General features: G+C 42.4%; 1 protein-coding gene across 4 annotated transcripts; it reads left to right on the forward strand.

Moving 5' to 3' along the window:
• The first annotated feature begins 16 nt into the window (after positions 1 to 16).
• drd3 (dopamine receptor D3) lies at positions 17 to 26,425 on the forward strand. Of its 4 annotated transcripts, none has more exons than XM_085468360.1 (8): positions 17 to 812; positions 2,715 to 3,047; positions 8,144 to 8,256; positions 13,231 to 13,367; positions 17,059 to 17,252; positions 20,830 to 20,895; positions 23,285 to 23,654; positions 25,334 to 26,425. In XM_085468360.1, exons 2-8 carry the CDS (start codon positions 2,757 to 2,759, stop codon positions 25,609 to 25,611), a joined length of 1,449 nt encoding a protein of 482 aa, XP_085324486.1. In that variant the 5' UTR covers positions 17 to 812; positions 2,715 to 2,756; the 3' UTR covers positions 25,612 to 26,425. The 4 variants fall into 4 exon arrangements, with proteins under 4 accessions (XP_085324486.1, XP_085324487.1, XP_085324489.1 ...); XM_085468361.1 differs by having other exon boundaries at positions 23,288 to 23,654; XM_085468363.1 differs by having other exon boundaries at positions 25,273 to 25,539.
• The last annotated feature ends 91 nt before the right edge of the window (positions 26,426 to 26,516 follow it).

A 26,516-nucleotide genomic window follows, 5' to 3' on the forward strand; every position in this document is an offset into this window, starting at 1 on the left:
TTTCAGATCCCACTTATTTGGTGCGCGCTGTAGGGGCTCGTGCAGTACTGATTCCTCTTATCTTAAAATGTCATGAGAGAGGATGGGGGGGACGCATTGGATGAGAGCAGAGATATATAAGGCAAAAAGCTCCTGGTATTCTTTATCTGCATAGAGTTTCTTTTTTCTTTTTGGTATTTCTTATGTCGCAGGGTTATAAAGTGGCCCATAAAGATAATGGCGCAATGGTTTACACATGTTTTTAAGCACCCAGGTTGGCCTAATGCCCCACAGGTCTTTCATTTAGTTGTTTTATGAGGCCAGCATCTGGCTATTTTTATTCCAATATCACTTCCAGCAAAGCACGACCCAGACTGCGAGACTGTGTCAGGGTCATACTGATGAGGGAGGGGATTCTAACTCACAACGCAGATATACAAAAACTTCTATCATAGCACTGACACGCAATCATTTTATCCTCAGATTAAAACATGTTCCGCGCCCCCCTCTCGTAATAATTAGCCACGGCGTCACTAAGCACACCTGATGTAGCCACAACAACTCCGGTGTGGCCGCAGAAAGCTCACCGTAGAAAGCCTCATAGCCACCGAGAGCCGGTGGGGGGTAAATGAAGTGAGCGAGCGAGATTGGAGCTTCATCTGTGAGCTCTCAACATCCACATTCGCCCGTGCGCAATGTCACCGAGCGCTTCCCCGGCTCCTCCCGCTCGCCTCGCAGGGCTGGACGCAACGACCGGGCAACTTTTAACTCAGCACGGATGATGCTTTTCCTCGATGGCATCCGATGAATTCTTCACTGCGAAACACTAACAGGTATGTAAGCGTGTGTGCGTACTTTTTGTTTGGGGTTTTTAAAAGAAAAAGCAGTAATGTATTATTAATTGAAATGTTTTATGTGTTGTCTCTCCAGCTAAATCCTCATCCGCTGCTCGTTTAACAGTTTGATTGCGCATTTACTTGGATAACTGATCATGTGGCACAATCATTTTTGTCCCTAATTGGGCCATTCATGTGTGTGACTGGACCACAACTGACCTCAACCTTTGCAGAAAGCTGGTTTCGACGCACGATAGGGCGCTGCAATTATGGGCTTTAACTGAATTCTGCGATAAATGTTTGACGATCGAGTAATAAGATGAACTTGGCAGGTATTTGTAATAAATTCCAGCTACCAAAATGAATTTATTACGCACAGCTAGACTGGGGGGGATCCTTGACAGGGTGTCAGCCAAGTCTGCTGTGGCAGCAGCCCACCCCTTAGTCTATGCGCAGTTTACGGTATTATTGGGTTAACATAACTGTCTTTACGAAAAAGCATAAAGTTAAACACCGTCACGATCGCCGCCACTGTGCAGGCTTCACTGTGACTTCAGAGCATGTCCGCTGAGTCAGATGCGATGCCACCATGCATGTGCATTGAAGGGTCTGTTAGATGCCTACTTCACAGGCACTTATGAGAGGTCAGACCCCTGGATAGGAGCAGTGAGAGGCCGGAATAAGCGGTTAACATTAAAGCGAGGTCGTAAAACAAAAGTGTGCACAGGGCAATCAGGTCCAATTAGCACTTGTTACAAGTATAAACAAACCCTTCAGCAGAGCAATATGCGACCTTGTGCTCCTGTTCAGACTGAACACACACTGTGTGTGTGTGTGTGTGTGTGTGTGTGTGTGTGTGTGTGTGTGTGTGTGTGTGTGTGTGTGTGTGTGTGTGTGTACAGATGTGGTTTTCCTCAAATATTTTTTGATTGGCATCCCTGCAACCTGCCACACCTCATTCTGTGATAAATCCACTGCTGCACTCCCCTGAGGAGACTTCAAGGTGATCGGTATTGGTGCCTGGCTTTCCCCTGCTTCTTCAGGTTCTCCTGTGGACAATAATACGATACAGGAGCTATTGAAGAGCTTGGTAGCATTATAGACTGAGAAAATCTTTAAAAGCCTCCTGGGTCTGAGCCAGTTCTAAAAAGGATCTGATTTTCTCTGTGTCTTTCTCCCTGTTTCTGTCACTGAAAGAATGGGGGAAGCTGGATTAGATGGATCAGTATGTTTACCATCTAGACACAGGTGTGAGTATTACCACAGTGGGCTGATATCTGGACTAGGGAGGTTTGATGATAAATGAGAAGAAGGGCTGAGTGCAAGGAGCACGGAGCCAAGCAGACCTCTCAGGGTGGCAGCACAGACTTATTACCCCTCCCTGATGAGCTAACCTTCCAGACACTGCTTAAGGCTTCTCTTCCAGGCCCTAATTAAAGCTACCATCTCTGTTTTATAGCTCCTGTTTTTATCAGTTGTTTTAGATGCCATTTACAGGAACGATCGCAGTGCTTTTGAAAGGCTGACTGGAACAATCATAAATGCATTGCACAGTCGAAGCATACATTGTCTGCTGAGTCTTTATGGAGATGATTGTCTCTATAGGAGCCATGGAGCCGTATCGTGAAGAGGCGTCAATACGCTCCCCCATTTTTTATTCAGCAGGAGAAATGAAACTCTCGTGCCAGCAAAAAGCAGTGATGCTCTGCAAAGAGAGTGTTACTGCTGGGATTTATCTCCTTACGTTTCATTTATCAGTGCATCTGACTTGTGTTGGGAGTCAGCATCTGTTTTCCAGCAGGCCTTTCTATGGGTAAATTCACCTAATGACTAAAGTGTGGGAATCCAAAAGGAAACAGAAGGTTGTGTGTTTATTCCAATACTCTTTTCTTTGGGCAGGTCTGCCAAACATCTCACCTCCCATGTCACTGGGACGTCTCAATGGCGATGTTTAGCAGCTCGGAGCGGCTCTGGAATGAGTCAGAGCGCCTCAGATGGGATGAGAGGAATGAGACCTTGGAGGCACCATGGCAGGATGAAGGGGAGCGCAATTACTATGCCATGCTGTACTCCCTGCTTATCCTAGCCATCGTGTTTGGGAACGTGTTGGTGTGTCTGGCCGTGCTGAGGGAACGTTCCCTCCAGACAACCACCAACTACCTGGTGGTGAGCCTGGCTGTGTCTGACCTGCTCGTGGCCTCTCTGGTCATGCCCTGGGCTGTCTACCTGGAGGTGAGTGTCTGCATTTACATCCTTCAGTATCTCGCGCATGTTCTTTTCAATAGCGTTTTAAAAATGTATTGTAATTACATCCATATAGAAGGATTTTCTTTACATATTTTGGAGGTTGAATGGTCATATTTTGCACTGTTTGGCAGAGGTTTCATTCCTGCTGCTAATGTTTAGAGTAGCAGAAGCTGAATCAAACTTTTATCCATGCTGAGGTGGGATCTGACAGAAATGGAACTCATTTGCGTTGGTCTGTTTTTCCCTTTGAATTTTCTTGTGATGCACTACACCGCTTCCAGCTCTCCGCTTATTCTTCTCCACCATGCCCGCACTTCAACTCTTTAACCTGAATTCCAGAGAACATCACAGAGTTGCAGGGGGCAAAATGAGACAAGAAGATGCAAGACATGATTAGAAATATGGAGGATGTAGACGGGATAAAATACCGTTATTTAGGAGTGAATGAGTTGAGATTATGAAGAGAACAGAGGAAAGTTGTGTGGAAGACAAAATAAAAAAGCTAAACTCAAAGAGGGAAAGGATGAGGGTCATTTGAGCTTATTACATGGTGACAGCTGTGTGGGTGATCCAAAGACAGTAATGATGATGAAAGTATTTTAGGTAGTGATTCAGTATTTATGTAGATTATGCATAATTGCTTAAGGATATATTGAATATTAAATAAGGGCGTCATCTGCTCTGTAATTGGCTGAGCCGCAGATGATAAAGAGGCTTCTGCAAACTTGTGAATTTCATTCTTATCCAACCTTCGCAGCAAAAAGCTTTTTATAGTTTCTGTTCACTTTTATTTACTACTTGAAGATTACTCACTAGTGTAACATAGTTTTTCTGGTAATTATCGCTTTCCTTCGTGTTACTTGCTGTTCACCAGCTCCATTAAGTATGCAGGTGCACATGACCATCAGACAACCACACTTCACTAAGGTCACTGAACGCTGCAAATTTACTTCAGGCAGGCTCATAGGTGTCTATAGAACAACCTCCTTGAAGCTCGCAGAGACAGAGAGTGTTCCTGCAGGACAGGTGTTTGCCAACATGAGTCCTGAAGTCCGGTTGTGTTTAATAAGCAGCCAACCTTTCGTGCAAGAATTTTGCACAGTGTCAGCAGAAAGTGCTTTTTCTCCTGCAGTGCAGAAGATTCAACAGCAGACCGACCCAAAAAAAAGTAATTACACACCCAGTGAGCAGAAGTTGACAAATTAAAGATGATTACATCCTCCGAAAGGTAAATTTAGGGCGCCATAAACCTCGACAGGGTTCAGTCATGGGTTTAACTTCCTAGCGAGCAGCTATGTTGTAAAAGCATGTGCTACTTTTTTTTAAATTTGGAGTTGGATCTCCTCATTTCAGATTCAAAGGGGAGCTTATTAAACACTGTAAAAACTGGTTATTAAAAGATAATATGACACAAAAGTCCAATATTCATTATTTTAGAGTAAATTTAAAAGAATATTGTTTTAAAAAAAGGCTGGGGAGAAACTTATTCAGCATCAGAGGTAAAGACTTTCAGCTCCCAAGACTAAGCACCATCACCCTGGGAGCTGTAATCTGAAGGTCTGCGGATTGATTGATTGATTGATTGATTGATTGAATCTTTATTTTGAACATGTTGAAAAAAAGGATTAACCTGATGTAGAGGGATGCTGGTGAGCTTCAGCAGGTGTGTTCTTACGAGAAAAGTCAGTGAGCGTCGCTCTTCCTGTCCTCAGCGGGAGCCAATCATGTGCCCTTGAGCAAGTCATATTATCCTTGAATGGAGCAGCTGATCTATGACTTGTACTTGAGCAAAGTGGTTGCAATGGCAGTAATGAATGAGCGCTCACGTCTAGCACCTCCAAAAATATGCAACATGACTGTATAGAAACGGCTCCATTTATAAAGTGGAGGCTATATTCTCTTTTTAGGGTAGTCAGGTGTTAAATGAGCCGGTTCATATATAGCACTTTTATACTCGAGCACTTGGAGCGCTTTGTACGACTTGCCTCATTCACACGAGCACTTTTTATACACCTTTATATCTAACATTGACACGCCAATGAATGCATCGGAGCAACTTTGGCATGCAGATTAGCAGTCAGGAATTGAACTACCAACGTCTGATCTAGTCTTATAATTAGCTTGTGCATTCTCAGTAAAAAACATACAGTACTTTACGAGTCAAATCTGTTAGGGTACCTGGGTTGTTGACCCAGTGTTTTGAGTTTTTTATTATTATTGAACTTTGATTTTGTCATTATTTATATTTCTAGTATTTTGGTTTCTATGTTAGCATTCTTAGTCTCCTGGTTTCTGTCTCTGCTTCATGGTTCCTCTGTCTCCCCTGTCACCTGTATCCCCTTGTTGGGGCTCTGTGTTATGTTTCCTGTTTTACTTTGAAAGTCCGTGTCAGTGTTTCTAGTTTTGTTTTCCTTGTCTCTTGAGGTCTGATTTGTCCCAGCTCTGTTTCCCTCCCATCTCCCATTCCCTAATTGCACCCTCTGTGTATTTAAGTCCTGTGTTTTCCTCGGTCTCTGTCGTGATCTCCATCATCTCTTACTGTGTGTTCTGTCTGTCAGCCTGCATACCTTGTTTAGTTTATTTTTATTTTCAGTTCAGTTATTTTTTGCCATCCTGCAGTAATGCTGTGTTTGAGTTCACCTTTTTGCCTCCATGAGTCTGCACTTTGGGTCCACCATTACTGCCTGCCGCACACAGACATGACAACATCATCCCTGGATCGATGACTTGTAATCGATGACACCTGTTCATGTAATATGTAATCAGCCAATCACATGTATTACTTTCAAAGCATTTAGGTACGTAGACATGGTCAAGACGACCTGCTGAAGTTTGAGCATTAGAATGGGGAAGAAAAGTAATTTAAGTAACTTTGAATGTGGCATAGTTGTTGGTTCGTGTCTCAGAAACTGCTCATCTGCTGGGATCTTCACACACGACCATCCCTGAGGTTTACCAACCTTGAAGCAGATGAACTACAGCAGCAGAAGACCACACCAGGTGAAAGTGAAGCTACAATTCACGTGGGATCAATAGGCGAGATAATAGTTGACTGGAAAAACATAACATTGGCTGGCCTGATGAATCTCAGTTTCTGCTGCAACATTTCAGATGGGAGGATCAGAATCTGTCTTAAACAACATGAAGACATGGATCCATCCTGTCTTGTATCAACCGTTCAGGGTGCTGCTGGTGTATATTTGGTGGATATTTTCTCGGCATACTTTGGACCACTCTGTGCCAATTCAGCATAACTTCATTACCACAGCCTACCTGAGTATTGTTGCTGAGCATGTTCATGCCATTATGACCACAGTGTACCCATCTTCTGATGGCAGCATTAAGCAGCATAACATATTACACAAAGCTCAGATCATCACAAACTGGTTTCTCGAACATGACCATGACTTCACTGTCTTCAACTGGCCTCCACAGTCACCAGGTCTCAATCCAATAAAAGAGCTTTAGTATGTGGTGGAACAGGAGATTCATATCAAGCTCACGGTCAATAGTTCAAAACATGATTTCTACTTCTCCCTGGGTGGTGGCTTTATTTGCCTGACTTTTTGTATTGGTCTCACACACTTATTAAAATAATTTAGAGTCCTCTTCCATTATGTTGCAGTGCTGTTTACATGCATGAACATAATGTGTGTAGAGCCCTTATTTATTGGAAATGTATTTAATTGGGGCCACAAAGATTTAAAGCATGATCTAGGTTCTTTATTTCTTTAAACATCTAGTTCTTGGTTAGTGTTTGGGCTTAAAATCAAGATGAGAGAGGTGCCACAGCAATTTGCTTGAATAGATGCAGGCATTCATGACTCAGTATGATGAGGCCCAATTCCTTCCATTTTACTGAAAGCATAAAGAGTTTCACTGTCAATGAAGCTGGTACATAAAACACTGCATTGCAATGTTGTATTTCAAGCAACAACTGTGGAAAACACTGACTTCCAGGAAACGGTGTCTCATGTGAGCACACTAAATACTTACAAATTGAAGAGAAACAGTATGTAGTTTCAAACTGGTACACAACGCAAAGCTGTTCTTCAATTTTCACACCTTTAGTTTGTGGAAGAATTTGTGTTGAAACTTTGTTATCTTAGTAGCAATCATAACCACAATGGCATCATTGTGCCGTCGTCATTAGATAATTATCTGAGACCTGCCAAAATTCCCCCCGAGCCTCCTGAGAGAAGACTTTATTCAACAGAAAGCAACTGATTTTTGTGTGTGAAGTTGGCAGAATCCCTTCTTTGGGATGAAATTTGGATTTCCACGTGTCGAAAAAGGTTATGACGATGTTAGGTTAAGCAGGTTAGGCATGTGAAATTTTTCTGAATTCGAACGTGTAACACCTCTGGTGTAGAAAAAAAATAGCAAAAAGAAGCTAATTTTACCTATTTACATACTTGTATGTGTATGTGCATATTCCCATGTGTGCCTGCTGCCTCTCTGTGTAGGTAGGCATATATTCACATGCTGGATTTGAGAGATTCAGTAGTGAGGCAATGCTGCTTGGATCCCATTTATCTCTGTCAGACAGTTATTACCAGGTATTATAGTGCCTGAATGAAAGCCTGTCGACTTGAGTAAGACTCTGCTGGGGAGGAAGAGGTGGGAGTACTGGTGTGTTAACTGGAGGCTTATGCCCTTTGTGAAAAAAAGTCTGACAAACACCTTCAGTGTAATTAAACCTTGCATTTAGATGGGCACCCTCCTTCGGCTTATTTCCATGCCACTCATCACAGCACTGGAATAACAGGACTTTTTGCACTTGAGTACTTCAGATTACCTCGCTACAAATCTGAAACACTATATCATAACATAAACACACATTAATAAACCAAAGTGATATCCCGGTAGTGTGTCAGGGTTAATATGTGACTCCTGCTGGCAGCTCAGACTTGATTTTCTTTATGTAATTTGGGCCAAAGTGCCTCTTGTGTGCCCTTTTTTTCCCTTCTTCACGAAACCTTTTTGTCACCTGCGCTGCACTTCACACTTGACTGTGAAGAAGGGGAAGAAAAGGAGGGGGAAACGTGAGTGTCGTTAATCTGCCTGTCTGTCCTTTGCAGGTGGTCGGCGGAGCCTGGCTTTTCAGCCGCCTCTACTGTAACGTCTTTGTCACGCTGGATGTGATGATGTGCACCGCCAGTATTCTCAACCTGTGTGCTATCAGCATTGACAGGTGAGTGCGAGTGTGTGTGTGTGTGTGTGTGTGTGTGTGTCTTTATCTTTTTGCTGCAGTTACTATGTATGACTACAGATGTTGCCATGACATCTCCAGTGTAAATGTCATCTCTGTTAGACTTTTTTTCCGTCACCTCGCCACGTAGACATTTCAAAGCTCGCTGAAGGATTAAAATATTTTCCCCATCTTGCTCGTATCTTCTTGATAGTTGTGTGTCTGTGTGTGCATCTCAGCGTGCAAGTTTCTCACAACGAGAGACAGTGAGAAAGTAACAGGAGTGAGCATGTGCATGCAGGCTAGGTGTTTTTAGGTTTTTGGCTAATTGCTGAGAAGATGTTTGTGCCATTGCACAGGAAAATGTCAAGCATGAGGACCTCGAACCTCTCCTGCAGCATCTGGTGTTTACATCATTATTTGCGTAGGTTTTGTTCTTGTATCAAAGTGAACATTTAATATCTCTAAAGGGTCTTTGAACTTGGAACCCCACAGGCATCAGGGGTTCAACTGCACAGGATGAATACACTGATGCATAAGAACTCTCGGGGGGATATATTTGCTCAGCCTGTATGGAGAAGGGAGTGTTTGCCTTTCTCTGCAGCGAATACGACTGCAGGGGAAAATGAGCGCTTTCATGAGTTTGCATGACAGTAAATGTTTTAGAAGTCCCAGTTTCACTTTGTGTGACTCTGAGTTTTTGGTATTATTTCAAATACATTCATTTGTGGTGTTACCCTTTTCCCTGCGGTGGGGAGAGGCAGACCACCCCGACTCCGCAGCAGCAGGGAGGCCCCACACCCCAGACCGCAGTCGGACGGCCAACTCCTCCTACTAGCCCTCCCGCTCCAGCAGGCCGCAGAGAATGGGGGTGGGAGAAGACTCCAAACCTCCCTCCACCCGCTCATTGTAGTGTTGATGCATATGTGTTCTAAGGTGCAATTAAAACCCAGGAGGGCATGGAGCTACCTGCCAAGGAGCAGCAGGTAAGCGCATAGTCCCTCCTGCTAGCCCTCAATGACTAAGTGTATTTAAAATTGAGAGGTGGGCAACGACGTCAGGGGTGAGGTATACACCCTGGGTCAACACCACCTGGGTCTGGGTGCAATTCCCCCCTCCAGGGGCAAGGGTACCTAGACCCGGTTTGTAGAGTACGCTTGGGGAGTGTGATTGTGTGTACAGCGTCTCTTTATGTCTGTCTCCACGTTGGTTGAGTGTGGAGTGAGTGCATATGAGAGTATGAGGGTGGGAATGGATGTTTGTGTCTGTGTGTGCCTGTATGTCTGTGTCTATATGTCAGGTTGGGTATCAGACGCCACCTCTCTGGGGACACCTCAGGCCCTCCAAGGTTTGGAGGCCTATCTCCACCCACCACCACTTCCCCTGCCGGTGGCGGACTCCCTCAGGTGTCGGTGTGTTGGTGGTTCTTTGTGTCTGGGGGTGGGCGTCCGGGTACACACCGGCTCACTCCTTGGCGGCCGCTTGTCGGGGCCTGGGGCCTGGGGCTCGCTCGGGCCCCTTTGGAGGTGGGGTGCCCCCGGCCTCTCGGCCTGGGGCTCGGTCACTCAGGCGCAGCTGGGGGCCGGCGGAGCTCACGGGCGCGTCACTGCAACTCCCCCTGACTTCTGCTCCGCGGCTGCTGGGCGAGCCCTCATCTGGGACTCTCCTCAGCTCTTACTGGAACAGTGGCACGGCTGCCCCTCTGTTGGTCTTCCATGGTCTCTTGTGTTCTGGGGGCCTCTGGATGTCTGGAGTTTTGATCTCCTCCATACCCGCTTCACACCCTGGAGGACGGGGCTGTGGCCCCCCCACACTCCCTAGCAGATCATTACATGGAGAAACCTTTGGAATGCAAGCATGCTGATCCACACAGGTATGCACACATGGGTATTCACAGACACGGACTAAAGCTTTCTTGGCTGCTGCCTCAAAGCACACTGTGCGCTGTCTATCTTGCGTGCTGCACAATATCGTTTATTATTTAGTAAATATTGATATCTATGACTAGCTAGTTTATTGTGATGGTGCTTTGTTTTCTCTATTATTATGTTGCTCTTTGTTGTTTGTTGTCTCCTCTGTTTGTTTTTTTTTTGTTTTTTTGTTTTTTTTTCTCCATACAGGTGACCCAGGAGTTCTTTTTTTTTTTCTCTCTCTTCCCCCCCCTTCTCACCGTCTCTTCTCCCCTTTGGTTTTCTTTCTTTCTCTCCCCCTCTTTCTCTCATTCATTCCCCCTGTCCTATTTATTTAAAAAAAAAAAAAAATGACAAAGGATGAACTGAAGCTCTGCCATCACGTAATGTCGCATACTGCTGTTTCTGATGTCATTTAAAAAAAAAACAAAAAACATTCATTTGCCGCAATAACAAACAAGGTTCTCCTGCAGTATTTGTTGTGGGGTTTTAACACATTGCTATTACTCTTGATTTGTTACTCATTATATTACTTTATATTGCATCATTGCCTAAGATACAGCTACAGCTAACTTAGAATTGCCAATAAATTAACATGGATGTATTCGGACCATGGAAGAAAGCTGCTAGAGAAAACTCACATGGGCACAGGATGAACATGCCAACTCCACAGAAAAAGACCCAACAAACGAGCAGATCTGAACCACTCTGCCAGATAAGGAGGAAACGTGAAACCAGAGTGGTGGCCACATATCAACAAGAATCTCTGTCCAAGCAAGAGCCGTCAAAGACCACATTTCCTCCAGAGCTGAGAACTCCCTCCACAAAGCGAGTCCCTGGACGAAGGATCTCTGGCTCCAGCTTAGATTTCCTCAAGAACATCAAAACGATATCTGCCAATTTTTGTTACATCAATATGATAAGCATTTGTGAGGATATAATGGGAAACGGCCCTACCTCACAGTGGTGAAGACTACTTCCAAAGAGTCCTCCTTTGGATCGACTCCAAAAGTGAATCACTTCTAAGTTGGGCCAGGGCCCAAAACGTCAATGCAAATCTGTTCAGAAATTATTATTTTTTGAGTAAATTGGACAAAATATAAACATTAAAAAAACCAATCCCACAACCCCCTTGGTGGAGGTTATAAAAAGTAAAATATAACATTCCTACACTTAATTTTAGTAGTGATATTTTTATAATGCCAGCGAGAAAATGCTCACAGTGTGGTGGGAGTTTCTTCTAGTCAAAAACCTACAGAGACATCTGCAGCTTCGATCACTTAGAGAGCTTATCGTGAGAGTTTGTCACTTGTTCACTATTCCAAAGACACTTGCTACTGGTTCTTGGTTTATTAACAATGAAATAATCAGATATAAATAACCAAACTTCCATAATGAAGCGTCGAGTGTAAAGAATAATAACAATGCAAATGCAAATAATGCAAATGCTCGAGGTAGATAGTAACGAATTCTATTGAACTGCAGGTGCAGTTGAAACTGCACTGAGCTAAACAAACACTAGTTAGACTTCAGAAATAACTCAAGTCCAAAAGCAAAAGAACAATGAAAACAGCACACGAAATAGAAAACAAGAATCTAAAAAAAACCTCAAACTCATAACCCTGAATCCAAAATCCAGAACAACAGCAAAAAATAAATAAATCTTGCTATGTCAATGCTGTGTTCATGAAATGTGTCTCCTGTCAGAAGTGGCCAAGAAATCATTATAAATGAATTAATAAACAACAAAACCAACAATGAGAATCCGGGTTTAATGAGGCAACATGGCACAACAGAAATGCCATGGAGCTCTGAGGCCAAAACAGGGCAGTGGCCCCAATTCCAGAGCATATAAACATGTTAATCTGGCAGCGATTGTATCCTGTAAAACTTTCCTGACATCATTTTTTTGTACGAATCCAACTGGTTAAATACTTTATGGGGCTGTCTTCACAATTAAATTAGCAAATTAGATATCCTGAAACCCTTCTTTTATTTGTTGGACTGCTTGATTCTTTTGGATGTTTCATAATTTGCACCTGAGCAATGAAGTCGTCCTGAACGCTGCTCTTCTTCCTGTTTAATACAGAAGTCAAAAGCACCTCTGCAGCATCAGATGTTTGTGTGCTTCTAAATTAATGCAAAGCCCCTGGGACATTGCGTGTCACTGAGATCATTTTTACCTTCGCAGCAGCGCCGTTAGTTTATCGCATTGATCTCTTTGAAAACAGAGGATTTGTCAGCTTTCAACGGCTCTTCAGAAGCAGCGTAAATACGCGATAACCCAAGTTCTACCGTGAAACTTCAAGGAGAATTGTCCCGGTGAAAGTACTTACAGTTTAAGTCGTGCTTTGAGTGGTGATTTTAAGAGTTGATGAAACTAAAGGTGTAACGTAAAGCAGCGCTTGATCAATAAAGGTTGCCTATAATTTTTTTTATCATTCAACTTTTTTCCTTTCTTTTCCTTAATTTTTTTTAAAATCTTTGCATTTATTCTAACCCAGCAGCGCCGTGGCAGGAGGTTAAAGGCAAAGGGAAGCAGCGTGGGAAGAATATTTTTAGTGGATGTCCGCGTTTGGCTCCGGGTTTCACTCTGCATTTTGCCCAGAGAAGAACAGGAGTAATTAGCCTGATGAGGATAAACAATCATGGCAGTTGTCTGGCTCTAAACAACATTACATCACATCTATTTTGGGTTGGGTTCCAGCATAATTGCAGCTTCTTCTAGGCTATTGCTGGACAGTTTTTCCGGGCTCATTATACACTCTTGGCATATAGTGTGCTGATTAACTCTTAAATCAAAGCCTCACTAGAGTTACTGCTGAATACCCATTTGTTTCTAAATAATAGTGCCTGGTACGCCTTCCCATTGTTGGTCTTTATACCATCCACTTTTTCTCTGCATTGCATTTCTTGGCATCCCCAAAGCCCAACATTCTTTTTCTCCCTCTAATTATTCCCTTTTGCAGGACCGCATCAGCACTTTTTCTTTCATTCAAATGTCACCACCTGTCCTCTGTACAAATACGTCTGCAAAGCAAACTCTAATCCTTGTCTGTGTCTGCAGGTATACGGCAGTAGTGATGCCCGTCTTGTACAACACCACTCATCGCTCCAGAAAAAGAGTGTTTGTCATGATTGCTACCGTGTGGGTCTTGGCCTTCGCGGTGTCCTGCCCCCTGTTGTTTGGATTCAACACCACAGGTCAGCTCAGCAACATTTCGACTTTGGCTTGTTTTCTGGTTAACGTTAATTACGTAATTTAGAATTAAAGTTTAGTGTTCTTAGCATTTAGGATGGCCGTGGCGAGTAACTCAAGTGCTGTAAACATTTCATGTGTCGTCTGAGTTTTGTCAAGTCTGTGAAAGTAACAGCAAATGATATTATTGGCATTAAGAGCTGAAGCATGTCGAATCTGAAGGATGTGGGCAGATCAGGGAAGCAGAGTCTAATGCAGTATTCCTGTCATGTTGTGAGGATGTAATCACAGAGAAAATGACCATTCATGTCACACATTTGCAGCGTTTTCACAGAGTTTGAGATTTTGTGCAATTTCTGACAGCTACAATATTTCCTGTTAAAAAATAAGTAAATTTATAAACCAACAAGTGGAAGATTCACTGCAATGCCACAACTGCTGCTGTTGGTTATTAATAAAACCCAGCGTTACAGCTTTTCTCATTTGGATGTTGTTACTTGCACAAGTAAGAGCGTTTACCATCAACAGATGGTGAATCTGCTCAGATGAACATTTTACAGGTGTAGAAGCCTGACTAAGGAGAAGAAGAGCGAGGGAGGATTGTAGTGTAGCAAGGAGATTACAACAGGAGGGAGGTGCAGAGGGTGGATGCAGTGTTGATGGTGGGTTTTCTCCTGTTACAGTGCAACGGGAGCATTAGGTGAGGTTGATAAGTATGCATGACCAAAAGACACAGCAGGATGTGCAGTGATTCCTGTACTGTGCACAGTAGGGCTATTTTTTATTTTGCATGTGTTTTTATACAGATACTTTTCTATGCTGTTCTGTATTTATTCTAACAGCGTTTTACTCTATTGTGGGATCAGTGCAGGAACAAAAATCCCCTCATTCTTGTCTGCAAGTAGAACATAAAATCTTGAACTCAGCATCTGAAGTATTCAGCTCATCCAAGTATCCACTTTCATACACAATCGTGGTCAGAAAACCTATAGTTTTATACTCGAGGCATTCACTGTCAGTGAAACCAGGTAGGACAGAGAGTCTTTTGCTTTTTAACACTACATCATTTTTGATTTGGGTTGCTTATTGCTTGTTTACAAATGTGTTGTAGCGTGGCATTACATCTGCTACGGCCCTGCCTCTGAAATAGACAAGCTTATATTGAGCAAACAAAGAGAGCATTCACACAATGAATTTCAGAGCATAAAACAGCTATCCGCTCAAGGAACATGGAGCCAAACACTGTCATGAGGCCAAAAATGGCTCCACTGTTATGTCCTTTGGAGTGAATGATGATTATAGTTCAAAATGCTTTCCCCTGAGCAAGTTTACATAAAATATAGAAACATTAGATGTTCGCTACAAACCCGTAACCTCAGCCAGAATCATCCTGCTTTGCTTTTAATCATTACTCTTTTGTGAATCTTTTAGCCAAACTGCTGTATTTGAACAACATGACGTCCGTTTTGGCTCCGATGAAAGCCGCAGAGATGGCACGTTAGTAAGTTTGTTGGCTTGTCCAGAATAAATTGTGGACTTTTTCCTGATATTTGCAAAAGTGGTTCTGTTTACCTTTGTGCACTCAACACTGGATTTTCACATAGAGCCTTCTTTATTGTCAAAACTTTAAATCATCAGCCCCCAAATTTCTATCTGCCTGTTGGATAGACAGTTGTTTTTATGCTGAGCCTTATTTGTCACTCATGTGCTTGTGTGCATTTCTGTCTGCCCCTGATTAGGTCATAGATGCCTTTAAATTTCATATTTTTACTTCTTCCAGTTAAAATTACACTTACAATAAATTGCCGCTTGCTATTTTCCTCATTTTAAAATGTTGCTATTAAAGCATTAATTAGACATGTTCTAAATTACTATAAGCACTCATTAACCCCGATCATGCCTGGGTGCTCACTGACACACTCACTTGCTTCTTCATTAGTTACACATTGCTAGTACTGGGTTGGTTCCTCCTTCTGCCTTCAGAAGTGCTTTAAGTCATCATGGCACAGATTCAGATTCGGCATCACATCCATGATGTCAAACTCCTGTTCGAGCAAATCCCAAAGGTGCTCTACTGGAGAGATTGAGATCTGGTGAATGTGGAGTACATATGAATCGATATTTGGTAAAATAAATAAATAAATAAAAATGGGACAAGAATATTACACCACCATTGTTTGGATGCTTTCAGGTGGTTGAAACTCATCAGAGCAGGCAACATTTTTCAAATCTTCTGCTGTTCAATTTTGGTGACCCGATGTGAATTGTCGTCTCAAGGCGCTTTATATTGTGTGGTAGACCCTACAACAATACAACAGAGAAAACCCTAACAATCATATGACCCCCTGTGAGTAAGTGCTTTGGCAACAGAGGGAAGGAAAAACTCCCTTTTAACAGGATGACACCTCCAGCACAGCAGGTTCAGGGAGGGGTGGCCATCTGCCGCAGTTATATGAGCAATTATTTGAGTTACTGTTGCCTTGCTATCAACTCAAAGCAGTCTGGCCATTCTCCTCTGACCTCTGGGATAAACAAGGCATTTTCACCCTGAGAACTGCAGCTCACTGATATTTTCTCTTTTTCGGCCCATTCTCAGGAAACCCTAGAGATGGTAGTACACTAGCACAGCAGATCAGCACTTTCTGCAATACCACGCCACAATCAAAGTCACTGAAATCACTTTCTTATTTCAACACTTTCTTCTCTACTTCAAAGATTGCACTTGATTGATTGAATCATTTATGTCCATTAAACCTCCTCTTAATACACTGTTTCATTGGAGGCCTTTTTTGTATCTTTGGTAAGTGGCTGTTTTATATATTTAATACTTGTTTATTTATCCCTGTCTTCTTTGCTTTTGATCCTTTTAGATTTTTGTATTGATTTATTCATGATCCGTGCTCCTTTTATGGTTGGTTTTTATTTTTGTTCTTTTGTTGTTTTTAATTATTGTAGGAAGTCCTTCAAAGAAAAAACTTTGCAACTTTGTTTGCTCTGTCACACATTTTTCTAGTTAACAAGAAAAGTAAAGCAAATATTTCTTTTGTCCTTTCAAAATATTGTTTGCATTGCAGTCTGATTGGATGAGGTTACGTCAAGTGGAAAACAGATGCCGTCTTGTTTATTGTTAAAAATCATTTGTGTTTTCCAACACTGAAGATGTGCTGTAAAGCCAAATCACATATAGTTTGAAGCTAAATAACTGTTAGGTCTGAAATCCTTCGTCTTTCTTTTGAAGTAATCGACTGACACGGATCAGCTCAAACAGACAAATCTGTTTTGTTCCCAAACAAAAAAGAAATAATCAGTACTCTGAGTCTAGCAGCTGAAGGTAGTTTGGAGAGTGGCACCAAATAGATTGTATCTATCCATCCTTCATCCCACTCTCTGTGTGACATGATTTTGGATGAGGAATTTGTCAGCCTTTATTATATGAAGTGGTCTCTTATCCTGAATTTATTGCTCAGTTCTTGTCAGATCAGTTATGTCTCTATCGTGCAGTGATCTCTGTTGGGGTATAGCATGTGTTCGATATATAGGCATTATATGAAAAGAGGACAAACGATCAAGGCTATTTTCAAGATTGACAGCATACTCTGGGGTCAGAGAGCCAGCTTTAAATGATGATGTTTGTCTCTTTTATTATCCTATAATTTTAAGGCTGTTTTCCATAATGATATTTTCCTTTTATTGCAGACGACCCTTTGGTGTGCTCCATCTCCAACCCTGACTTTGTGATCTACTCTTCTGTGGTGTCCTTCTATTTGCCGTTTATTGTCACTCTGCTGGTTTACATCCGCATCTACGTCTTCCTCAGGATGAGGCGGAAGAGGATCACTTTTGGACAGGCCAGTGGGAAGGTGCAGCCAGGCTCCACCCCACCGTCTGTGGTGAGTCGGTTTCCATTATTAGTTTTTTTAGTGGTGCACGGTATAGTAAAAGATGCTTTATGAGATAGTTAGTTTAACAATAATTATCTATTGATTCTAAAAATCTATTTAGAGGAGCAGCTTTGGGGGTCATCATGAAGAAGTTTTTGACCTTGTCATAAAAAGCCACAAAATCTTCCAAACATTTATGAATAACAATAAGATTCACTTGATTACTTACACTGAGATTGCCTTGACTCTTTTATAATGAGCTCATGATGTTTAGAACTGTAGATGTGCTGTTATAATGATTTAATAATCATCTGACCAGGGTGTGATTTGCCGATGGGGTTGTGAGGGATTCCGCTTCTCTGGTCTACGTGTTCCTGCTTCCACAAAATCATTTAATTATTCTATAAATGTCACATTAAAGAACAGATATTCTGACAGACGTCAGAGTATAAAGGGGCCACGGTGGTGCCCGAATTATTTTTGCTGAGGGCAAAATAAACACATCATCCTTTCTTTTTATTTTTCTTTCATATATCAAACCTAAGATGTCAAAAATAATAACTGGGCAGCTAGACCAGTTATTATACTATTATAACACCTTTCACATTCACTGTGCTCCATTTCTGAAAAACTGTTATTTAGCTCCTGATTTATTGTAAGTGTATTTTCCTCACAGCAAATTCATCTTTCTCAGATTCTGTCTCACTCACTTATTTGCATTCACCAATTTTATGCACTGATAATGAATTACAACTCACCTTTATTTTGGACCCTTTTACAATTAGATAGATTCCCGGTGTGCACAGGGGGGGGGAAAACTCTATTAGACTCTAATAATTGTTTAATTTTAGAGTACAAAATGTAGACAAAGTGATCAACAAGAAAACCGCTGCCAGAAATACTGTAAAAGTGCCCGGGAAAAGGTGTCTTCTTCTGATATGCTGAATATTATATTATGATATGCTGAATATATTAAAAAAATCTGAATGAAAAAGTAAATAAACAAAAACAAAAAAAATGCATAATTATTTGTTGACAGTCAGAAAAAAGGTTTTCACTGGACTCCCTGAAGTGGTGTAAAAATCCAAGTACTTCAATGATTCAGTAGTTTGTGAAACCACCTTTAGTAGCAATAACTTGAGGTGTTGCTTTTCTCTATGACTGTCACGGAGGTGGAACGGACTCAGGCGCAGACTGAGAAAGCACGGTTCAACAATACTTTATTAATCACACTGGTGCGCTATGTACACTGGGGAAACACACTTCTTCGCACTTGCTCCGCTCCTTGTCCAAACAATCTCCACACAAGCTGCCCACTCACACTCACGGGGTCCAGGGGTCACAAAAGGGCTGATCCAGGTAAACCTATTAACACAGACGAGGGTAAGTCGAAGGCAAGCACGGGAACAACAGAATCGCAATGAAGCCAGGCAATACTAACGAGAGTTACTCAATATTCCAGCAACGAGTAGCTCAGAGCCCCTGACCTAAGAAGAGCTGCAAATCACCGGAGATCAGCTGCAGGTGCGTGGGCCAAGGGCGAGAGCCCAATCAGAGCTCCGCCCACGCAGACAGGTAGGAGAGAGAGAGAGAGCAAGGCGAGGGAAGCAGAGAGAGTAAAACAACAAACACTTGTGGCCACACTGGGCTGGCCGGGGAGGCACAGGGACCATGACAATGCTTTTATCAGTCTCTTGTGTCATTGTCAAGGAGTTTTGGCCCATTCTGCCTTACGATGTTGCTCCACTTCATTTCCAGACATTCATTTCTTTACAGCTCTCTTAAGGTCCCACCACTGCATTTCAATCAGGTTGAGGTCTGGATTTTGACTCTGCAATTACAACACTTTGATTCTTCTTTTTCAGCCACTCTGTTGTGGGTTTGCTCCTGTGCTTGGGATCATTGTCCTGCTGCACAGCTGTTAGACAGATGCCCTCACATTTGACTCTAGAATACTTTGGTATACAGAGGAGCTCATAGATGACTCAATGATTGTAAGGTGCCCTGGTCTGTGTCTGCAAAACAAGACAAATCATCGTCCCGCCACCACCGTGCTTGACAGTTGGCGTATGGTGGTTTTTTTCACCAAATTTGGCACTTTGCATTATGACCCAACATCTCCAATTTGGCGTCATCTATCCAAAGGAGATCGCTCCAGATGTTTTGTGGTTTGTTTAGATGCAAATTTGCAAAGCTAAGCTCTGCCGCGTGTTCTTTTTGAAGACTTTTTCCTGGCAATTCTTCCAAACAACCCATACCGGTTTAGTCATTTTCTAATTGCACTGTGATGACCTTTAAGGTTTCATAAGCTAACTGAGGCCTATAGAGCCTGACATGTTGGTCTTGAGCTTGAATGGGAAATATGGTTGGATGTCCACTCCTAGGAAGATTGTAAGATCATGTTTTCACCACACCATCAGCTTATCACTACCCCTGCTTTTATAGAGGAACACTTTAATCAAGTGCATTTGATTAGCATCACCTGGCTGCTGCTTAATTTCTATAAAGACAGTGAGGGTCTATTTAGTTTTTCACAGGACTGCAAATAGACATCATTGTTGACACATGTGGACATTTCCATGTTTTGTTGCATAGCAAAACCAGCTGAGAATTAATAAGAAGTTAAAGTAACTTCAGTGAAAATGTTTTACTTTGATTAATGTGCGCTGATGGGGTCATGTGACCTTTATTCAAGTAAAATTGGATGGATGGATGGATGGATCTGACAAACAAAGCAAGCTTAAGTTATATTTTAGTCCTCATAATAATAATGTCGGCACAAGGGTCACATTGTTCTTTAATCTCTATTATGAGACAATTTCTTTCTCTCAACAAGCTGTCAGTTTTTCAATCGTGTCCCAGTTACATCTATCATACAGATGATGGATGTCAATAACCACAGGCAAGGATACATTAGGTCACGTTTAATACATCTGCACCCTATTATTAAAATATGGTCTATAAAAAGACAAGTCAACCCAGTGACTTGAATAGCTTTGCCACACCTAGAAGCTTCCTGAGTATTCTGGCTGTGTTCATTGCACCCTTTGTTTCCCTTTGTTCCCTCCGTTTTTACACTAGATAACAGTGCAGTCCCATTTTGGAATCTCATCCAGGAGTGGAGGCCTCCAGCTGTAAGATGCCAGCTCTGCAGGGGTTCAGGTTGAGAGAACTACGGTGGAATGATGTTTTTAAACAAGATAATAGGACTCTTACTGAGTCAAGAGAATTAACGTTTCCTATGAAGGAGGAGTATGTCTTTTTTGTGTGTTTCAAAGGCACCTATCTCTATTTTCGCAGCAAGCTTTAATTGGACTGCACAGCGTTCGGCTCGGGAGGGAGTGACTGAAGGCACAACAGGCGTAAATCCTATTCTTTTGATTTTTAGTCCGCGTCAGGGACGCTCAATGAGAATTGGTTGAATTTTAATGAAAGCATTCTGGAGATGAAAAGAGATGGATCAATGAGTTTGAAGTGAACAGCACAAATATGTTCCACTTGTGGACTGATGGGGTTGAGGTGACGGGGTTTTGTTCATTTCTCTGGAAACCATTTTCTCTGTTGAACTTTCCTCTGATCCCCGTAGGAGACCTGTCTGCAAGAAGAGACTCCAAAGGCGAAGCACGACTTGTCACCTATAAGGATTAAAGTGGTGGGTGTTATGTTAAACCAGATTTTATTTTTTTCTATTGCTCTACTTTTGTTTTTTAACTTATATATCACTGTTTAATGCTTAGGTAACTTATATTGACTGTGTTGGAGTTTTGTAATGTGGTTGCATGAATTTTAGCTTTTCATCTCGGTGTCTCTATGACGTATTCAGATAAATTCGATTTTTTTTCTCATTTGGCTGTGTGGTCGCAGCCTGGGGGGGTCACAGAAGGAGCCAGGAATTGTGATTGTGAAGCGTGGCTCAGCAAAGACTGCGTGAGATGCGCTTGCAAAATTCAGCACCTGCAAAATTCACACAGCATTCAACGGCAGAGGATTCATATCAGCAACGAAATAAAAAAGCGCGATGGGCTGAGAATATCATGCAAATTCATGTTTGTGGTCTTACTGCAAATTGTACAGTGCTTAAAAACGTGTTATTGCTGGAGAGGGAAAATTGAGATTGAATTTGTCACAGGTTTGGAAAGTTAAAGTAATTGCTGGCACAAGAGATAAATGAAACAGCTCCTAAAATGTAGCAGGATTTCCTGGCGTGTGCTGAATGTCAACTATTGAACTTGGAGTCGGGCACACTTTTAGTCCATCTGAAGAGCCCTTCAGATATGTATTGACCATAACTTTACATTTTTCTGAGTCTTATTTGCCACTTTGTTGGCTTAGCAGAGCAGCCCAGCTCTCAGCTCCACATATTTTCCGCATGAGGTTAAGGAGGATAAGCTAAAGGCAATTTCTCAATAGATATTACGAGGGGTGAGGGAAAATAGAAGGTAGAGCAGTGAAGTGTGATGACTTAATTTAAACATTAAAACCGGAAACGTTTAAACTTGTATTTCAATTCAGTTTGATTTATATAGCACCAAATCCCAACAGCAGTCACCCCAAAGCACTGTATATTGTAAGATAAAGACCCTACAAGAGAAAGCCATTCAATAAATTAGAGCAATCACTTGGTGACAGTGGGAAGGAAAACTGCCTTTAAACAGGAAGAAATCTCTGGCCTATCCAGGCTCAGGGAGGGGCAGCCATCTGCTGCTTGGGGGTGTTTATTGTGGATCTTTAACCTCTGTTTTGGTTTTTACCCTCTACAGAGGAAAATGTCTTTTTTTAATCCTTTTTTAAACCAGGTAGTGAAACTTTTGTGATGAAAAATCTCCTTTACAACAGTGTCCTAGAATGAGATAAGAAGTATTAATATATATCTCAATGGCAGGACAAACCAGGCCCTCTTGCTGTCTGGCTACAGTGCTAACCACTGAGCCTTCATCCTGCCTAGCTGGTTTTGTTTCATCTGTCTCTGTTGCAAATAAATGGTTGAATATGTTCACCAGATGGAAACTTTGTCTGCCAGCTGATGCTCAGATACTAGTGGCTCTGTGGTGCAGTGGTTAGCACATTTGCCTTACATGTAAAATATCCCCAGCTTGATCCTGGGAGAAGACACAAACCCAGCATCAGGGTCATACTGCACTCTGGCAGCTGGTCCCAAGTACAGATAAATGGGAGGGTTGTGTCGGGGAGTGCATCTGGCATAAAATCTGTAGATCCATCTGCTGAGGTGACCGCTTGTTTTTATTCCATTTTATATGATTTTGGTTTGTCTCTGATCTCCTACATGGTTACTGGTCTTGAATGTACCGCAGCGTGCCCTCCTATCTGTGAACACACTATTAGGATGTCTGGTTATTTACTGTTACTATTCTGCTGTGGAATTGTTCAAATTGTTCAAAATTTAGGAATCGTTGTGGCCATAATAAGATAAATTAATTATTGTTTTATTTAGCAAAGTTTCCATCACACAATTAAATCCAAATTTGTAAAAAGCACAGAGTTAATAAATGTCTTTTCTCAATTCCCTGGTGCCAGTCACACAATAAAACATCACATAATCTAAAATACACCTTGCTAATATTGTCATGGACTCCTTTTTGCCTTTAAAGCTCCCTTAATTAATAGTGGAATAGACTCAATGAGGTGCTGAAAACACATCCATGAAACAAATGTCCAGTTTCACCAGGAACTGTTACACAAAGTAACTTTAATCACCCGCGATGCTCACTTTGAAGTTCAGCAGGTTTGTTTTGGCCATGTCTCCATCCTCTAAAGCAGTTGTAGTCATGTGACTGGCTGATTCAATATTTACATTAAGGAGCAGTTCAGCTGTTTCGGTGTCCCTGAAAAAGGGACCGGTGACAGTATGTAAACCCCTTGAAAAATCACATCAGTTTGTCTGTTGGAAGCATTGGTGTGGAAGCACTTGAAAAATTAATTTCAGGCTCGAAACTGTTGTCCTGATACGTCCAGCACACCAACCCAGCATTAAGCCTTTATTGATTTCAAGCTGTCAATAACTGTGTCGTGTCTCGTGTCAGCAGAGTGAAGAACCCTCGGGTCCTTCCAAGCCTAACCTGCTCTCAGGATGCCTGTGGGGCAAACGCCCAAAGACTGGGCCGGTGGAGAACTCAGTGCTGCCCCCGGTGGACATGCAGAACTACTGTAGCATCAGCCATGCCTCGTGTGGCCGCACCGAGATGGATGTAGAGGAGGAGCGGGGGGAACGGGACCCCGACGAGAACAGCCAGATCCAACGTCCTCCTGTCAGGATGAGCTGTGAGGTGAAAGATCTGTCCAACGGGCAGACGCACACATCACTGCGGCCGATGTCTCACATCAGCAATCCCCGATTCAGGAGCATGCACGCGAGGGAGAAAAAAGCCACTCAGATGCTGGCCATTGTGCTCGGTGAGTGGAGACTGAGATAAGCTGAGGAAATGAAAGTGTAAATGTCACAGTAACACACTCTATAACACAGGCAGCTTTTAGAGAGGCGATATATGACCGAGTTGCTTATTCTGCTTCGACTTCTTTCACATTTGTAGGATTAACTCTTCTGCCACATATACCCACGACAGTACCAACACGTTTTTTTTCTCACTGTGTGCATTTCCTGCATATTTTTCTTATCTATACTACAATAAATCAAGCTGAAATGTCAGGCCTCGGGTTCACTGTGTCGGCCCAGACAACGCACACACTGTAGCTCCTGACACAGCTTTCACACGCTCCAATTATCAGCCAGGTTGCTTATTTAGGCCTGGTCCAGTTAGCTCTGACACAGCATAGATCTCACTGACAAAATGTAATCAGAGGTGCCCGATTACATTACACTGGTGTCAGTGAAAGCCAGTGGCGCATGCACAGAAGACAATCCCAGCCTTGCTTTTTCATCCAAACTGACCACAACTTTACCGCAATGTCAAGACACCAATTATAGCGCTTGAATTTAATGATTGCTCAAGCTACAATGCAGCATTTACAGTCTTGTTTATACACAATAAAATGTATCCTGATGGCCGCTGATGGGTAAGACTTCAATATGACTACCGCACAAACCACAGGTTAAAACTGGTCTAATTGGCCCATTAAAAGTGTCCTCATAGGTCTGCTCACTAGCAACAGGGCAATAGTGGAAGATTTATCCATGTCTGTATTTATCTGCAGGTGGTAAACTATGTAGTTAGACACTGTAACATTTGAAGCTTACGTTAGAGCAGACAAAAGTAGGGCTTAATCCGTTCTTTATTTTATTTTATTCTTCTTCTTTTTTTCAAAACTGTCAGAGAAACACTACTTTGTGTTCACACCAAACATGAAGGGACACTTTAATGCAGCTTAACTGCATAGAAAGTGCAAATGGACTGGGTTTTATATTCCACTTTTTCATTTAATGACAAATCAAAGCACTTTAGGCTGCACGCCACATTTATGTAGCTCATATCTATGGCCAACATGCATATCTTTGGACTTTGGGAGGAAGCTGGAGTACCTGGAGGAAACCAACCGAGGCACATGGAGAATATGCAAACTCCACATAGAAAGGCCCCGGGCGATGAGGGCGTTAAAGCAAGGACCTTGTTGCTGCGAGGTAGTGGTGCTAACCGCCACCGTGCCCACCCATCTGTGCAAAGAGGGAAATAAATTTAAATTGTTATCGTAAATCTGCGTCACAAAGCGTAACCTCGCTTTCTGTTTGTTGTGAACAAACCATTACTGTTCCTGCAGATGCAGGTTTCAACCCAGTGTAGTTATTATAGGGTTGTTAAGAAGGCTTTGGTAGATAACATTTCATTTCATTCATTTCATTCATTTATTTGTTCATTTTCAGGCACAACAACTGTTTGAGGGAGGTTTTAGCCAGCATGTGCTGTGACCATGATTAACACGAATTCTGTTTTCTTTCTCTCCTTTTCTCTTCCTTTTTATTTTAAATGTTATTACTATACCCACCACTCTGTCCGGCGTACACCTTCAATTCCGTTTTGTCCTTTCTCCATACCTCTCTGCTGTCTGCCCGCTCCAGGGGTGTTTCTCATCTGCTGGCTGCCTTTCTTTGTGACTCACATTCTGAACACTCACTGCAGGACATGCTACGTGCCTCCTGAACTTTACAGTGCTTTCACCTGGCTCGGGTATGTCAACAGCGCCCTCAACCCTGTTATCTACACCACCTTCAACATCGAGTTCAGACGGGCCTTCATCAAGATCCTCAGCTGCTGAGGAAGGAGCCACGTCAGGAAATTTAAATGGAAATGAGGCTGCGCACCCGCGCTACAAGTCCGGCGCGGAGCATTTAGTAAACAGTGGCCAGAGAGGTGCATGCTTTGTGTGCTGCATAAGTTACACAGCGGCACCAAGGTGAAGCACAGAAATGGACAAACACTGCAGGGTACAATAAATGCAAATACAGATGGAAGTTTACTTTTCGGACTCCGACGAGGGCTAAAGCTTTCATTTCTCGACATGGCTGGGATTGTATTTGAACAGTATGACTCCTCAAATGACACTTAAACATGCATACAGTCTTATTTATAGCACAAGCTTTGGGCTTTCTTGTGGATGTGGGTTGTGCATTATGTGTACTGCTCATTGGCACGCTTCATCCATTCAGTACTTTCAGATTGATGGAAGTGTGAGAGACTGAAAAACTGACTGTAGAGCTGCAGGCCGCTTCGTTCAGAAGCCTGCTGCTAACGTAATGTGTTGACTAATTGATGGTATTCGTGTGCTCCGCTCACGCTCTTTCAATTCGATGTAGCTGTGAAGGCTCTGGGGTAAAAAAAAAAAAAAAAGGATCCTTAAAGCTGAAAAATTGATCGCAAAGATGCAGGCCTCAGTTGTCTGGGGGCAAATGCCACCGCACTGTGTGGACTAACTCCTCTCAGCTCTCTGTCATCACGCCGGTCCTTGAAGATTGTCCTGGTCTGGAGACATTGTGCTCAGTGTGGATTCATCCATTCATTAGAAATGTGTGATGTTTTAATGTGATGCAGAGTGGAGACATTCAGTTTTTTTGTTTGTTTGTTTGTTTGTTTTTTAAAGCGACTGTCTATTTATCCGCAACCCTCCCTATGACTTCATCAGAGCTGCCTGCTTGGCTGCTCTGATTGGCTGCGCAACTGAATATTTACTGCATTATGTTGTCAATAAAATAAAATAAAAATAGATGAAACATTTTTGAGGCTCATGTATGCGTGCATACATCTAAATGTTACTTGTCATGAAAGATGCCATTAGAGTTTGGTGCATAAAAGAGTTCTGCAGAGG

The sequence above is a fragment of the Copadichromis virginalis genome, linkage group LG9, assembly GCF_057382275.1.
Source record: "Copadichromis virginalis isolate Kocher_CV1m ecotype Utaka linkage group LG9, C_Virginalis_male_GT1.1, whole genome shotgun sequence".
Taxonomy (NCBI): domain Eukaryota; kingdom Metazoa; phylum Chordata; class Actinopteri; order Cichliformes; family Cichlidae; genus Copadichromis; species Copadichromis virginalis.